Source organism: Ictidomys tridecemlineatus, chromosome 2 (assembly GCF_052094955.1).
Source record: "Ictidomys tridecemlineatus isolate mIctTri1 chromosome 2, mIctTri1.hap1, whole genome shotgun sequence".
NCBI lineage: Eukaryota > Metazoa > Chordata > Mammalia > Rodentia > Sciuridae > Ictidomys > Ictidomys tridecemlineatus.
In genome coordinates this window covers 177,192,182-177,209,564 of record NC_135478.1, presented here as the reverse complement: position 1 = coordinate 177,209,564, position 17,383 = coordinate 177,192,182, and the positions used below count along the sequence as shown (strand labels likewise).

Below are 17,383 nucleotides of genomic sequence, written 5' to 3'. Positions count from 1 at the left end.
TCTTGCATTAACCTCATATTGGGAATATGATTATTATTCCCTTTCTGCAGGTGAAGGAACAAAGACTTAGAGAACTTTCCTTTAGCTGCCAAACTTGTCCCTCAATAATAAACCAAAGGACACAAAAGACAAGGGCAAACTTTCCCTCAAAATGAGAGAAATAACAGACAAATTTTTGTGTTTTTGAATTGCTCATCTTTGAACAATTCAAGAAATCTTACAGATTAATTTGAAATTGAATTAACCTGAAAAAGAATTGAAGGATTTCTTTTTCTTTTCTTTTTAAAAATATTTCCTGGAGGAGACTAGTAGAGGAAGGGATCAGAGGGAGTGAGGATGGAGGAAATGGGAGGTTCTGGAGAATGAAACTGAATAAATTATGTTATGTGCACATATAAATATATCACAATGAAATCCAAGATTGTGTGCAATTATAATGCACCAACAAAATTAATTTAAAAAAAACAATAAAAGGAACTAGAAAAACCACTTCTTGGACAATACTCATACCATTCTTGACAGAAAGCAAAGCAAAGGTATTATTGTTTCCAAATTAGAAATAAGTAAAAACAGAATCTTAGAATTGAAAACATGACCAGTTCTTAATAGCTTACTTTTACGTTAATAGGATTTCTCTATTTCAAATAAACCATATTAAGTTTTAGAAATTGTTACCTATACAATGTTGAGCAAATAAAATCCAGGGAATACAACTTTACAGATTTCTGAAGCTAAAGTTTATACAGATATGTCAGAAAATATGAAAATGATCAGCATCGATACCTTGGCCATTCAGCTTTGCCATAATAACACATTCACTTTGTACAGTTTCTCATTCCCTGTTCACCTTCTCTCTCCTTCCCATGAAATCATTCTCTTGAGTTTGTGTATGTGCATCAGAGGGAATGTTGTGTATGTGCATCAGAGGGAATATCTAAGGAGAGTGCCTATGAGTGTGTAGATATGTCTATGAATAAACTGGGTGCTGCAGGTTTATGTGGTACATTTGAAGTTACCAAGCTCAGAAGGGGGTGTATGAAAAAGAGGCGAGGTGAGGGAGGTGTATCTGGTTTCTTGGGAATGTTGGATGTGCATCTTCAAGAAATGGACAGAACAGTGATGTTCATGGGATTGGGTATCTAACATTCCACAGCCATATTCCTCACACTAAAACTATATTATGTAGCTTTTGAACAGTGTTTATCATGTGAAAGAACAGAATAAGGATGAAATTGGTAGAAGGCATGTTTTAAATCTAATACAGAATTATTTTTTTCAGATAACTGAAAATGTTTCTTAACATCAGCCTACCTGTAAAATAAGCATGTCTTGGCGCAGATCATCGCCATGTTTGAAGATGATTCCAATTGTTTCATTGGAGAGAGCTGTAGGATCTGCACATTTAAACTCAAGCCACAGGGGCTTTTTCTTGGAGGCCATCACTTTACATTTTTCAATCTGTAAGAAAGCGGTCACATGTTTCCTACATGTGCTGCATACACATTGTGGAGACACAGATTCTCTGGCAAAGCCTCACTGTAAATAACCTGAACAAAGTCCTAGGTGGAAAATGATTTTCAGTCTTTGGGAAAAATGCAGATGTTCTCACCAAATCTAGAATTTTTTTTTTTGAGGGAAAATTCACCACATTTCAACCAATGGTTCTCAAACTGTGTTCCAAGGAAGCTCAAGGGTCTATGGAGATGCTGACGCCATGAGGTGTGACAGATTCTGCCCTGTGCTTCTCCCACAGGACACTGGTACTCCCACATTCCCTTTAACCCAGAGAAACTTCACTATTATCTATTTGTGTATTTGGCCTCCCTCTAAGATTTAGTTTTAAAAAAAGAATTCTAATGCTACTACAGTGTCTAAAAAGCTATTATTGCAGATGCAGTAGGCCAAAGATAACAAGATAAAATTTAACAGAAATTAATGAAAAATTGGGCAGTCAAGTACAACACTCCTTTCTCATCCCTCCACCCGACACACTGAAACAAATTTAAGGAAGAGGAAACATGATTTGGCATCATTCAAAAATAAAAACTAAAACCAAACAACATACAAGTTTTAGCCAAAGGTGAATTCTCCATGGATCAAACAATTTTTATTATATTTTATTCGTTCTTTTTAGCCATACATGACAGTTGAATCCATTTTGATATAACCATACAAGTATGGAATATATCTTATTCTAATTAAGACCCAGTACCTCTTCTTCCTCTTCCCTCTATTGGTCTTTCTGTCATTTACCCATAGTTATTTATTTATTTATTCATTGTTAAATTAATTATTTGTGGATATACATGGTGATGAAATTCACTGATGTGGTCTTTTAAAAGAGCAAACACTTTGAAATCTGTATTAATATATCATAATTCCCACCATAATTCTAAATGGACAGTAGATGATATATGCTTTTTCTATAGGGCCATTTTACTAGTCACTGCATATAAAATTAATCATGTAAGGGAGGAAGGTTTTCCTTTCTTTGCGGTTTAACCATGATAGGAGTTGCTGTCCTGTCACACACAACTATAGGACTAGGCAAAATATATGAAATAACTCTTTTCAGACATTGGTGGCAGGCAGTGGAGGTCTGTGACCTCTGAGAGAAGGAAGATAAATAAAGTGAACCCTTTTATTGCAACAATTGACTGCTCAGGACCCTTTTGAGGCTAGACAACAGAAATAGGCAACCTAGACTGAGTTCATGGGCAAGCAGTCTAGAACATAGCAACAAAGTCTCAGAAAGAGAGGACAGGAAAAATATTAGTTGAAAAAGTACCAAATGTGATAGGCTATCAACCCCCAAGTCAGAGGTTCAGTACTCTCTAGGAGACTCAACATAAAGAAGGCACATCAGATTCAATTTTGTGAAAACCAGTGATTAAATAAATCGTAGAAGAAGCCTACAGAAAAATAAAATATATGTTATATAGAGACAGTTAACGATAAGGACAGAGAATATCAAAAAATATTCAAGCCAGAAGAAAATGAAGAAGAAGAAGAAGAAGAAGAAGAAGAAGAAGAAGAAGAAGAAGAAGAAGAAGAAGAAGAAGAAGAAGTCGTCATCAATCTAAAACTCTTCATTTAGTGAAAATATTTTTTTTAAATGAAGATATAATGAAAAATTTTTAAGATAAACAAATGCTGAGAGAATTTATTAGTAGCAGAACTACAGTATATAAAATGTTAAAGGTCAAAGGGAAATGATACCAGCTAGAAAGTCTGGGTCTATGCAAAGCAGTGAAGAGTAGCCCAATGGTAATATGGGGGAAAACATTTTAAAATGGCTTAATCTTTTAAATCTATTTTTGTTTAAAGCAAAAATAACAACAATGCATTTGGGGGTTTATAACACTTGTAGAAGTTAACAGCATGACAAAAAAAGTACAAAGAATTGGTAGGAGGTTAATAGAAGTGTACTGCTATAAGATTCTACATGTTCACAATGTGGTTTGTTATTTGAATGTAACCAAGGGTGTGTGATGTTGATCTGAGGACAGATATTTAGATTAATGGAAAAGAACAGAGAGCCTGTATGTAGACTTGCACATAATATGGTCAGTTGATTTGTGACTTGAAAGAACTTTTTCCATAATATTTCTTAAAATGTACCTTGATTATTATGGTGGTTATATGGTAGCATATGTTTGTCAAAACTCATCAAATTATACACTTAAAATGCACAATTTTATTGTACATAAAGGATATCTCAATAAACTAATCTGAAACAAGATGGAAGGGAAATTACCTGGTTTTAAAGCTTTCAGAAGCTAATGATTATTAGCAGAAGCTCGACCATGGACTCTTCGACTTCCCTGTCTCTATATAAACATCAACTTTTAAGCACTGGACCCTAGAAAGCACTCCAGACATTGAAAGACATATAAACCACACATAGACATCCAAGTGATACCTACCACCAGGGTTCCTGCTTTCAGACCAGGATCATAGGGAACTCTAAAGCTTTTTGGGAGATTAGAATTCTGCAGGGTTTCAAGCTTTTGCTTCAGTTGTGAAATAACTGTAATTGTCAAAAGCACAAAAGAGTTATATGAATTCAAGAAATTACCAATATTATCTACAACATTTCCTGAGGCCATATTTACTTACAGCATTCTATATATTTGGTCTGGGGTGGAGCAGGAGAAGATTGGGTAGAATCCTGCCTTTGAGGAACTAACTACTTGAAGTGGCAAGATAAGTTAGGCTTGCTATGACAATATAACCAGGCACATGTTTCACAGTGGGGGATGGAAATATGTGAACATAAGTGGGATAGCACACTCCAGGATATGGGGAGGAGTTTCTGAGGGTAATGATAAGGACTTAATTCTAGTCTTCTTTCCAGCATGTGAAACTTTGAACTGCCATCTGATTTGGAGAACAAACATTTGAAGACAATATTAAATAGTTAGGTTAAAGTTCTGCAAATTCTTTTCAAAAGAGGAAGTTAAGATGTGTATAGAAGATGTGATAATCTCAAAAATTTCAAGGCAAAATACATAAATTAAAAATTACTCTATGTACAGCAGATAGAATGGAGGCCAGCACAGACATAAGGTTAATATTATTACTGTTATCATTTTTAGGAGATATCATTATTTGTGTACTGAGAAAGGGTCAAAGGGAAAAAGTAGATATTTAAAATATTCAAAAGTTTAAACTGTGATTAGGTACATGAGTGTCTATCATGAGGCACAGTGCTAGGTCTAGGTGCAGAAAATCAAGAGATATTCCCTACTTTCAAGGTTTATACAGCTTATAGGGTCAGAAAGGTGTATTAATGACCATGATTTAATGTGGTATCAACCTGAACTTATGGGACTACAGATAAGAAGTGGTTAAATTTCTTAGGGCAGGCACAGGACTTCTTAGGGTAGGGATAAGAGGACACTGGAAGTGGCTTCATAGAGGAGGGGTCTTATGTGTGTGTATATATACAAAGGATTATATAAATTTATATATTATTATACATCAATATATAATATGTTACATATTATCTTAATATATAATTCATATAACATATTAATATATAACATTATCTGTTATTATATACATATATTACTCTGAGATATATATGTATGAAGAAATGTAAAAATATTTAACATATATCTTGCAGAATTTATTACCTTAAAAGACTGAACATTTAAAAATGACACATACATTGAAGATAGGGAGGAAAAGGTAAAGATTTGAAAATAACTACTCTTTTATTTTGTGTGTGAAAGTGTTCTTCAAAATTATACCTGACACTACAAAATGATTTTTAATTTTCAAAGAGTTTAATGTTTGTTATCATAGCTTTATTCTTAACAATATATGTTTAGTTTTTAAAAGTCATTAACTTATAAAAAGGAGAACTTGAAATTACTTACTCCACGCAGACAAGAGAATAAAAAAATGTGTTCTTGGCTGCCTTTAGGAAACTAAAACTTGGCTTCCCCAAAGAGGAATCATAATGATTCTGGCATTTGGAGATGAAGGCATTTGGAAAGAGAACCAGGAAAATATAGCCGCTCTACCTTGGGAACTGACGTCATACTTCTCAGCAGAGAGTGACTTAATATCAATGGTGACTTTTTGTAACATCTCGATGACTTGGACCTGCTGAGTAAAGTCCTGCAGCATGGCTGTGCCACAGCCCCTCAGATAGGCTTCCAGGATCACGGCGAATCTCTGCTGATAGTGCCTGGACTGAGCGATCTCGCTTCTCAAGAACCAAAACAAGAAGTGACCGATTCTTTTGTTCTGAGGTGGGTACAAGAAGGTCGAAATTAGTATGACTAATGCTCTAGGTCTGTCGGTCAATTCTCAGTGACCTAAAATGTCATGCTATTATCAAGGTGGAAGTACTTACCCTTAAGCCACGCTTCAGCAGAAATCTTGCCAGGGCACTGTCATGGTATGGTTCAAATTTGACGGCCTGAAGGAAGAACACGTTGGCATTAGTAGGACTGTATTCTATGTTGGTAGGTCAGGAAAAAGGAAATGGAGAAAGACTGGCAATGTGCTTGAGTGGGTCTTTATGGCTAGGGAGATGAGAATCCGATGAGTCACTTAGATCCATTCTTCCAGAAGACTCTTTGGACCAGAATGAACCACTTCCTTAGGATCACAGAGTAGTAACAGAAGTGGGATTAGAGGCCAGACATCTTAGCTCAAGAGTCACATACTTTTAGTAATTTCAGAAGTGGAGAGGCAGGGGCATTGGCTCCATTAGGGGCTGACCTGATTTATAGGTGGACAGAGAGGAAAGATGGAGATGGCTAGAACAAACCCATGAAACAGAAGAAAGGAGACTTGTTTCGTGAAAAGGACAGTGGCGATTAGTGCATTTAAGGAGAAGAATGTTCTTTAGAAGTGAAGATCCTAAAAACCCTAGAGCTTTCTTTTCAGCATCTCATGGCAAATCGTTGAGCTGTCTCACAGGTTCTCACTGCAAGTAGACAGCAGGTCTAGATCAATCCAGAACAGTCACTACCTGCTGCCACGCTGTGTATATAGAGAGCTTTTACTTTTTCTTTTTTCTCCAGAAAAATCCCTGCTTTTATGTGCTTCCTCAGGTAGAGCTTGCTTTTCATCTCTATTTTTCATGTTGTTGGTTGATTTTTCTTTCTTTTGCCATGTTGGAGATCATGCATGCTAGCAAGCATTCTATCACTGAGCTACACCACAACCCCTAATGTAGAGAATATTGGTTGATAGCTCTAATTGCTGAAGAAAAACCAATAAAATGAAAAAAAAAATCTCAATGAGTAACAGTGCCTCACACATGCCAGAGCTCTTTACCACTGAGCCACAACCCTAGCCCTCTCATAAATATTTATAGTGACAGTTTGGAGTCTAAATGTTTATTAAATTATTTTCTCTACTTCTTTATAGGTTTAAAATAGTTCATAATTTTTTAAACTAACAAGCATAACTGCATATATAAAGTTAGAAGGTATATCTTAGGTGTAAAACTGAAGGAGTTTTAAATTGAATATATCAGAGTGTTTCTTTTCCAAATACAAACAGTCTGGTTTTTTTTTTCCCTAAGAAACAGGAAGAAATTCCCATTCTAGTTAATATTTTGGTGCCTGGAGTTTTCTTAGTAAGATTCATAATTCTTACTCTGGTTTTGCAATTTGGAAATGATAAATACTAACCATAATGTTTCAATTATAACCCTTGCTTTCGAAAATGTTCATGGGTGTGGTCAAATAGGTACCATGATAGCTGTATCTAAGTAAGACCTTAATTCTGAGAATGTGGTTATTTAGCCACTAGTACTTACTTTAAATACATTTTAAGTTTCTAAACTGAACGTGAGTCTTTCTGACCTTTGTGTTTCACTTCTGTAAAGTCAGCTAGGAGACCATTTTAATTAGGAATGAGTCATTTAGTCTTATGTGAAAATGTCTCAAATAGTTTTACAAATGACTACTCTTCTTCAAATTTAAGACCACAAATTCAATGTTAATATAACTTATTGACCTTTTTCATTTAAAATGTTTCCAAGGAGAACATTATTTATCCTCTAATTTGGGAAGGTTTACTTATAAAAAATGATAATGAAAAATAATTCATAGTGACCTAGGGATTTAGAATAATGGATATACAAATTTGTTTGATGTTAGTTTTGTCCTGGAGAGCCAGAACACTGAGGCTCCTTTATTACTTTTATGCCAGTATCTGAACTAGTGGGCAGAAAAAAAAATAGTGGCCATATTTAATAGATGAAAGAGCCAAACGTAACGTTTCAAGTATCTGATGAGGGGAAGGTGAAGGTTCAAAGTTGAGAATATCCAAAGTGTTTGTCAGAAAATTCTAGGGACTTCCCAAATATTTTTAAAAACATTTTTTTTTAGTTGTAGATGGACACAATACCTTTATTTTACTTATATATTTTTATGTGGTGCTGAGGATCGAACCCAGTGCCTCACACATGCCAGAGCTCTTTACCACTGAGCCACAACCCCAGCCCTCCAATAAATATTTATAGTAACAGTTTGGAGTCTAAAACTTAGCCTGACTTATCCTAAAGATCTTGGGGCAAATATAACTCCGGACTAGGTATGCCTGGATTCCTCAGTTGAAAGTAAGCATCCATCCCTGGCCCCCTTTTTTCTCATAATACTCTGTTGTTTTTCCTTGTCACAATCTGTTATTAAACATGTTTGTGTATGTACTCATTTAATGTCAGTCTTCTCAGTATGGGTTGTTGAATTAATGAATGGACGTGTCTGGGCTCTAAAATGACATTTATATTCCAATTCCTTTATTTCCTTATCTTTTCAAACATTACAACATAATTTGAGAACCGCTAGAGTGAGCAGGAGAACTGCTGCTCCTTAAGTCTTTAACTTCCTAGCTAAACCTCAGGGACATCACTGAGCCTCTCAGGGCCCCACGGGACATCATGAGAACTGGAGTGGAAACATAGCCCTGGACCTGCCTAAGCAGAGGAGCTTTCAAGACTCTACCCAGCTATGAGCTGTTATTCTATGAACTGGAGTACTCATGGGGTGGGGTGGGGCGGAGAAGATCTCTTTTAGCTCACTCTTTGCGGGCAGTGAAAAGGGCAGGGCTTGAAACCAGACCTCCTACATTTGAATTCTGGTCTGCTTCTTTCAAAGTATGTGATCTTGGATTGCTTAGCCTCTTTGTTCCCTAATTTCTTTATGTATAAAATGCAAATACTAATTTGACCACTATCATAGTCTTTGGGAGAGTTAAATGAGATAACACACAAAAAGCATGTAAATCACTTGGAAACTTGACATAAGAAAGCATTCGATAAGTTGAATCTGTCCTTAAAATAATAAATGAGAATAAAATATTTCCATGGGACCAATCTTCCTACAAAACAAAATATCGTACTGATGTCTTTAAAATGCTTGTCAGCAAACCCTTAAAGACAGTAAAATAGTAAATGGAAGTGTTTCCTTCTTTTTGAGGTGGCTTCATTAGAGCTGTTTTGACCAATCATGAAGCTCAGAACAAAGGGTATCTGATAACAACTAAATGGGGTGCCTGTGTACATGCAAATAAATTCCTGAGGACAGTTCCCTTGATAAAGCCAACATCCCCCTACCTGCACCAGCTGCAGCAGGTAATGCAAAACATCATCGTCCTCCAAGCTCTCCAGTTTCTGAACTGCAATGGCTCTGACATTTTCATCTGAAAAGTTGCAGTCCAGGAGCTGCATTGTTAACCCAACATCCAAAGCACTTTGATCCCAGACCTCCCTTCTGGCTAACAGTTGGTATGTTTTGGCCACAATTTCTTGCTGTCCCCATTTCACTGAGCTAAATAGCTTAGGATATGCTTTGGGATGCTTCAGGCTTTCATATCTAAAATGCCAGAGCAATTCTTTGTCCTCTGCTGTGAGGGGATTAAGTGGATCAGTGGCTATGATTGCCTCTAGTTGCTTTCGAAGCTGGTTGGGCATTTCAGCTCTAACTCGGTCACCTTCGGGGTCAGGAGTGGGCCGATGCTTAGGCAGGGCTATTGGGTGACAGTAATTGTCCAGAAGAATGGAGATGGACATTGAGTTCTCTTTGTCTGGGTTGGTGGCAGAGGTGAGCTTGTCCGCATTAAAGCTCCCTTGGTCTTCTCCCTTCCCAGATATCTGCCACATGTGGAGCACATATTCCCCATGGCGCAGGAGGAACCTGTGGTCTATCAGTAGCAGGTTTACATAGTAAAGAAGCTGAGCTTTGCCCTTGGACTCTGAACTGGGAGTCTCTGCAGAGGCTTTGCCTGACAGTGCAGGAGTTTTGCCACAGAATATCTGGAGGTTCAGTAGAGCCCCTTTGGGTAAGTCTTTGATTTTGATACTGAACTCGAGCCATACATTCCAGAGCACCTCCTCTGTGAAGGGTTTGGGGCTGGTTCTTCTTTGGCAAAGAACTTGCTGCCCATGCTGGATGTTTGCTTCCACAAAAACTGTGAGGTCTGCATTTCGGGGTAGGACAGGAATATCAATGCCTCTGATCTTGACCCTGAACTTCCTGTCACAGTCCCACAGGGATACAGTAAACACACTCTCATGATCTTTGCCATGGATGGTCAGCTGCTCATGGTAGCCGGTGACTCCGGTGCAGTCATCTACCAGTGGCCACTCTTCTTTCCTCACCTCATCCAGGGCTGGGTCCGGAGGCCTGTCCAGCACTAGGTGAATCTCTTCTCCATTCTTAAGGCAGTGCCTAACCCATTGGAAGTTTTTGATGGGTGTTTCACCAACCAGGTACTCATCCCGGCCACAGACACGCAGCACAAAATCCTGCTCATTTTGGCTTTCCGGGATGTCCATCAGTGACTTCTTTTTGGCCATCTTGGTGAAGAAACTCTGGAGGATGGCACCTGGGGTGTCATCAGCTGAGACCTTGATGGTCTGGCTGGTCGTGCTGCGATGGATGACAATGAAGATGCAGTTGTTGGTAATCTTCTTTGACAGGTACTCAGGGAGGGGCTTGGATGTCACCCAGGGGTGCATGGCGTAGAGCCTGGCATCGCGACTTGCCACCTCTGCCATGCGAGGTGTGACCAGGCGGCGGCGTGTGAACTCCAGCTCGTCGTCATGCACGTTGCTGATGTCAGTGACGTCGTAGCCGATGAGGGCGGTGAGCTGCTGCTGGAAGGCCAGGGTCTCCTCGGAGGGCGCATGCCGCTGTACTACGTGGATCTGACCTGGGCTCTTATTCAGCATCTTCCAGTACCGCAGGCAGTCCAGGGTCTGCACCACCTGGTACTTGTCATAGATCTCGTACCACTGTCCCTTCTTCTGGTAGAGCAAGATGAAGTGGTCCGGACCCAACCGGTGGTAGAAGTCCGCGGCCACACTAGTCTCCATCGAGCGCAGCCACACCTGGGCTTTCATCTGCTCCACGTTGCCGTGCCCCGCCACGTGCAGCAGCGCCGTTTCCGGAATCTTGGTGTCCCGCTGGCTGGTGGGCAGCACGAACTCAATGGGGATGAGCTCCATGGAGGACAGGCTGGCCGCCACGCTGCGTGGCTTCATTCTCCGACGCCGGCGGAGGTTGTCCTCTCTCAGAATCACCGGCTGCTCATAGTTCTCCAGCTCCATGCCCTACACAGTCTGGGAGCAGAGAAACAGAGGCCTTGGTCACAAGAGACACTTTTCCCTCTCCTACAAGACGGTAGAAGAGAAGGTGTAGTAGATTGACGTGCACCCGAGGACCCAGAGGGACGTTGTGTACTTCAAGTTGGATGCAGCACAGCTTTTAAGAGCTTGGGCCTGCGAGTTAAGGCATATGTATCTTGGCCCGGCCACTATCTATTTAAGTGACTTGGACTATTTAATTTCTGAGCCCTTTTCTAATCTGTCAGAGTGGTTGGTAATACCTCAGAGGGTGGAGGTGAAAGTTACATAAGGTGGTATACATTTTTGTATGGACAGTGGGCCTATGGGAATTCATCAATCATTTTCTCTACTTTTGTACGTATTTGAATTTTTTTAATTAAAAAAGAAATATTCCAAAGAATCATCTAGTACAGTGTCTGACTTAATAGCTCAAAATGGTAATTTTTGTTAAACTTACTCAACATACAGATAAGTCAAATAATACAGTTAAGGATCAAGTTCTAGTTTGCAAGGTGCAACTGAAACATCTCACTTTAAAAACAAGCCCTAAACTTTTTCCTTTGTTCAGTCTCACACTTCTCCTCTAACCCAGACACCTTACCCAACCTCACTTCATGTTCTCTATTTTCAAACTGTCTGGACCTGCTACTCCCTAGTCAACTTCCTGTCTTTCTTTTTTTCTTTTCTTTTTTTTTTCTTACCTCTCCTCTAAGAATGGTAGTCATTTCATTCATAAAATTAAAAAATACCAGAAATAGTAAGTTGCAATCAAGACCATTTAAAGGTATGTAAAATTTTGAATCACGAAATGTGTAAGTGTTCTAGCCATCAGCCCTTTTAGATTAAATTGCCTAATTTAAACATCTAACAGAAACATCCTAAAATAAACATCTAGGCTCTTTTAACTCTGTACCAATTCACTTGGTCTGGCTCTGCTTGTGATAGTGGAGGGACCCCAGAATGGGAGGCAAAATTTCTGGACTCCAGTAACCTACTATTTTGGCCCTAAATGATTACTTAACTTTTTTTTTTTTTGCTCTAATCTTTCTATTCATATGTCAAGAATTCACAAATATACTCCCAGTGAATTATCCATTTTCAATAAGCATTTAATGAAAACTTGCTCTTGACAAAGCATTTAAATATAAATATGACATACCATAGTAAGAAAACCTTCTAATATTTGAAATTCTGTAAGTATTAAAATTGAAAGAGGAATAATTAGGTATTTTAATATTTAATATCACTACCTTGTAATACATTATATTCTAAATAAGACTCACTATTGAAATAAAAAACAGTTTCTCAGAAAATATCATTTACTCTTAAATAACTAATATTAATGAGACTCATGACAATTTATTCCCTTAAGAAATAGTAGGGGAATTGATATATACCAAAAAGGTGGTATATGTTTTTGATTAAAAGCTAAGAGAGTTTCATTAGATCTTAAATTATGTTAACTTAAGTTAACTTGGCTTAACTTATTTTTAAAGTCAATATTCCCTGCCTTAAAATATAATGAAGTTATACTTAGTAAATGAAATCAAGACAGGCCCAAGGAACTCTCTCTTGTAACTTAAAACACCCATTTTGAACTTTTGCTACATTATAGAATAAGAAACAAAGAAGAGAATTGTAAGGTAGACTGCTGTTGACACTAACTTGAAATGAAACTGTCCAAATTAGGCAGCATACAAATATATGGCCATATCTACTTCAGTGATACCAAACAGGCTGAGCAAATACTCACTGGATTTCTTCATGGTTGAGGCTATGAAGTTTTCTTCTCTTATAGAAAGACGTTAGAAACACTGTAAGTTCAGTAATTTCTACATGCATTTGTAAGAATATGAAGCCTGGTTGGCAGAGGCTCCCAGGCCCTCCCTCTTCCTCCCAAACAAAAACAAAAAAGAATCCATGCACCTGCAAACTATTGCCGGAACCTTGTGGATATCCACAGTCTAGGTTGGACCAGACAATGAAACTCGGACATTCAGTGGTAGGATCATCTGAAGAACCGACAACAGTTCCAGATAAAAATATTCTAGCTGAGAAGGAAGTGTCTCTATTTCGAGTCAGACCCAACAGAAAGCAAAAAATAGAAGGAAGCAATACCTGATAGAGCAGCGGAGGCGATGATGCTGAAGGATCATTTGTTTAATTTTTGAAAACAAAACAAATTCAAACCTACCCAGTGTGCCTCTCAACTCTTCCGCTTTTCTGGGGCTCCCTTCATATCCAGATGCAGAGGAAGTGTTGCAGTTACCAGGAAGGAAGTTTTAACCAAGTTGATTATAAGTGTGATTGCTCATTTTAAAAGTGTCAGAAATGCATTTCCTGCTATAGCACAGAGACAGCAAGGGAGAGAGAGCAAGCGAGTGCGTGCATGAGCTGGAGAGTGAGCAGCGTCTGCCTTTTTTTTTCTTTTTACTCTGAATTAATTTTTCAAAAATTGTGACAGACTGAGACAAATTAAAATTATAGAGATCCAAATAAAAAATATACATGAGACACAAATAAATGAAATATTTTTGTGACTAGTTAGGAGTAGATGAAAAGGCCTCACAGCTGCAATCGTAGATAACTTGTTGGGGAGAATTGAAAGAACTGAATTAGACCTGTTACTCTTATGGAAATTCACATAAACTCTGGTTCATGAGACATAACTGAGGGATAGGGGAAGAGAAACCTAGTGATCTAGAGGACTGAGTTGTCAAGCTGGGCATTTTCAAAGGCAGTGTCTGGGAGCTCACTTCCTCAGTGTGGTGAGAGATTTCTCTATTTTTTTTTTCAGAGAATTTAGAGCCTAAAATATCATGGGCTCAAACTGAAAGTCCTGCAGTGTGTGTGTGTGTGTGTGTGTGTGTGTGTGTGTGTGTTGGTGTAGGTTGAGGGTGGAAACTTACTGTGAGCAATGGTTGCTTGACTGAAGACAAAATAGGAGGTTTCTTGGTATCCTTGGGAAACAGGGGAGCTGAAGACTACCATAGAGGAAGGCCGGTAGTCAGTGGGAGATGGCTTTTGGTTCCCATGGGAATGCAGAACACACAGAAGAGTCCTCCTAAGTCAATTTTTAGAGCAATTCTATATCCTCCAGATTAACTCAATTTCTTCAAGGACCCCCATGCCCACTTGGATCCTGAATGAGGAGTGCTCCTTCCTGTACATCCCAGGGTTCTAAAGCGTATCCTCCAAGTTGGGCTTTCATGGACTATAGTTGGGCTTTAGAAATAACTAGAAGAATGGAGTTGGCCTCCTAAGTCTCTTGGAAGTGTATAATTAAGAGTTCCTTGAATTACTCAGCTATCAGGATAATTGATTGTTTGACCTGTTCTGTGTCTTCTCACATAGAACCCCTGAGATCTTTACTTTTTGATAATACTCCAATAATTGACATCACTAGGTGAAAAACTTAATTCAAAGGTTGCCTCCCAAATATTTAGAGGGGGCTTAGCAGCTTCCCAAAGTATATTCTTATATAAGAATATTCCCTTAGGAGCCTGACAGCTTTAGAAAGCTCAAGACCTTTTTTTTTTTTTTAATCTGGTTTGAGGGAAAACCATCACACTCTTGTCATCAAGTCACAATGTAAAAGCTTGCCCAGCTGTGTTTCACTGAGAGTGGGACAGTTCATGGGAGTCTGTAAAGTGGAAGGTGAGTTTTGGATAGGAGGGTTAACCTCAGAAGGACCATGAGGTTGGCCAGTTCTGCCCCTAAACCATTCTTTCCCTGGCCTGCTGACAACACACACACACACACACACACACACACACACACACACACACACACACGTGTCTTTTCCCAGACATGCTAGACTCAGGCTCCTGGGTCTCCTTGCTTCTGAAGGAACTATTTGGTTAAATTCAATTATGCAACTTTGTTGGTGGTTTGAAATTAAAAGTACCCTGATCTTCCCCCAATCCTGATATAGCCACCAAAATTTGACTATACGTAGTGAGAGTTCCCAGGGAGAAGTAAAGGTCAATGTCTCCATCTGGTAGGTGGGTATTTACATCATGCCAGGGTTGTCTTCATTAATAAGAATATTTTATTCCCAGAGTTTTTAGGTTAGAAGACCCCCCCCAGGCCTCATCATTGTTTTGTTTACTAATATGTTTCTTATTTTTCCCTTCTGTGAATCTCCATGAATCTAGCATGGTATTTTACATATGGTAGACATGTAAGTTATTTTGGTTAAAAAAAAGTAGAGTCTGACCTTTTATATCACATTCAGCCATCATACAAATGACAAGATGGAACACATTAGAAAACAAAAACATGATAGGAAGTGTTCATGATAGAGAAAAAGAGAAAGAATTAGTTGTTTGTGCAGTTGGGCATGGGGTCACATGCCTGTAATTCCGGGAGCCAGGGAGAAAGATGATATATTTCAGGCTAGCCTCAGCAACTTAACCTTCGCCAGGCCTTAGTAATTTAGGAAGACTCTGTCTCCAAAAAATAAGATATAAAACATAAAAAATAAAAAAAGAAGCCTGGGGATGTAGCCCAGCAGTAAAGTACTCCTAGGTTTAATCCCCAATATCCCCTCAAAAGAGAATTAGCTATTTGCTATGAGGAAGGCTCTTTGCAGTGACCTTCAGAGAGATTATTTATGGTCTAATTAGAGAAACAAAACACGCAGATGCATTTCTTTTCATCATGCAGTTGAAAAAACTGTGTGCCGTGTGATAGTACATATAGTCCCGGTGGTTTAACTATATTACATAACTGTCATTATGCAATCCAAAAGTTTATTGGAGGAAGTAACTTCTGGTGGGATTTTTAAAGTTCTATTTTAAATATGGAGGGGAAAGCCCAGGATTCAAGGCAAAAGTAATCACAAGGCAAGTCAATACCCCAGTACTCCAGGCCAAAAGATATTTGGGGATAGTAAACAGATTAGTTGACTGAAATGGACAGTTTGTGGAAAAGAGCAGAGGGGGCTATGGGGAAAGTATATGCTTTCCAGACTTATCTCTTGGCACATTAAAGGGTAACAACATGAGTTGGCACATTGGGGCAAACTGAAGAGGCTCCTCCAAACATGCAGTAATGCCTGTACCCCCAAAGGCTCCCCAAACCCTTGGAGCACATTGATTGCAAAGATCTTTAACTGATTGTTGTTCCTGAGTGGAATAGCTGTCTGACTTAGTCATGTGAGTACCTCTCAGCTTGAAAAAGCACTAGATCCATCTTTTCACATTCTTTAGCATGTTGTTTATAAATAAACAAAAATGAAAAAAGGCATTTTAATCTAATACAGTTTAGTTCACATTCATGCCTTGCTTTGTTGTCTGGGCACAAAAAGAAACCTTTTTAAAGCTGTGTATCATATTTTCTGGCCTGGATTTGATAAGATCAAAGAGAAGCATCTGGTATTATAGAAGCACCAGCATCATTCATCTTTAGGTGTAACATGTGCCAGTTCATCTCTTTCAGCTTCCTCAACTACCAAAAGGATAACAACCACCCTACTTATCTCCTAGGAAGTTGCTATAAATCTTCAGTTTTCAACGGAACAAAAACTTATCTAGCTGTACTATGAAAGATATTGTGTAGATGCTCTAGAGGACATGCAATTCTGGGTGTCACACATCAGCCCAACATACAGAGGAAGAAGAGGCCACGTCATCTTGTGTGCTTTTTTTCAGAGAAAGAAAACTTTTCCCAGAAGCCTCCTGGCTTCCATTATGGCTCTGGCTAGAATTGTGGCAAGTGCCCATCCATACCTCAGTCAATCAATGGGAAAGTGGATAGAATGATGAGATTGGTCTTAGCTACTCAGAATGTACCCCCTGCATTCTCAGCTGGCCAGGGAATGTTATATACCAGAACAGAACGTCAGAGCTCTGACAGGAAGAACAAAGGCAGCCTTGGAGACCACTGGGGAGGCAGGTTATTAGCCTGTGGGTAGAGAGGAGCACTGCAAATTCTGAGAAAAGAGGCTACAGGAAATCAGTCATTGTCAACACAACCGCAGGAATCTAGAGTCAGGTCCAGGTGCCTACGGAACATTCCACTTCATTTTCCATTCTTATTAGCAGACTGTGGCCATTCACTACACTTGTCTTAGATTTCTCTATTCAGTTAATTTTTGCTAACATAGTTTAGGAAGCACTTCAGAAATTTCCAGAAATTTTTTTTTCCTGTAGATTGACTTTTAAAAATCCAATTCCTTATGTACGTTGGACCCTTTATGGCCTATTCTGCTTCATCTTTCAAATCACCTCCACAATGGAATGAAACTGATCTCACTCTTGCTGGGCTCCTCTGCATTAGGTG

General features: G+C 38.8%; 1 protein-coding gene across 2 annotated transcripts in view; it reads right to left on the bottom strand.

The window, feature by feature from the left end:
* Pik3cg (phosphatidylinositol-4,5-bisphosphate 3-kinase catalytic subunit gamma) overlaps positions 1 to 13,337 on the bottom strand; it is a 33,426-nt gene extending 20,089 nt beyond the window's left edge. Inside the window, exons 1-6 of one of the 2 annotated variants that reach the window (XM_078040239.1) lie at positions 13,217 to 13,337; positions 9,086 to 11,092; positions 5,867 to 5,932; positions 5,532 to 5,757; positions 3,927 to 4,030; positions 1,312 to 1,458 (exon numbers count right to left, since the gene is read on the bottom strand). In XM_078040239.1, the coding sequence (XP_077896365.1) occupies positions 1,312 to 1,458; positions 3,927 to 4,030; positions 5,532 to 5,757; positions 5,867 to 5,932; positions 9,086 to 11,080 (2,538 nt within the window). In that variant the 5' untranslated portion in view covers positions 11,081 to 11,092; positions 13,217 to 13,337. Of the gene's footprint in view, positions 1 to 1,311; positions 1,459 to 3,926; positions 4,031 to 5,531; positions 5,758 to 5,866; positions 5,933 to 9,085; positions 11,093 to 12,851; positions 13,154 to 13,216 lie in introns of those variants that run through there. The other variant, XM_078040240.1, reaches the window with a different exon arrangement.
* Positions 13,338 to 17,383: the final 4,046 nt, after the last annotated feature.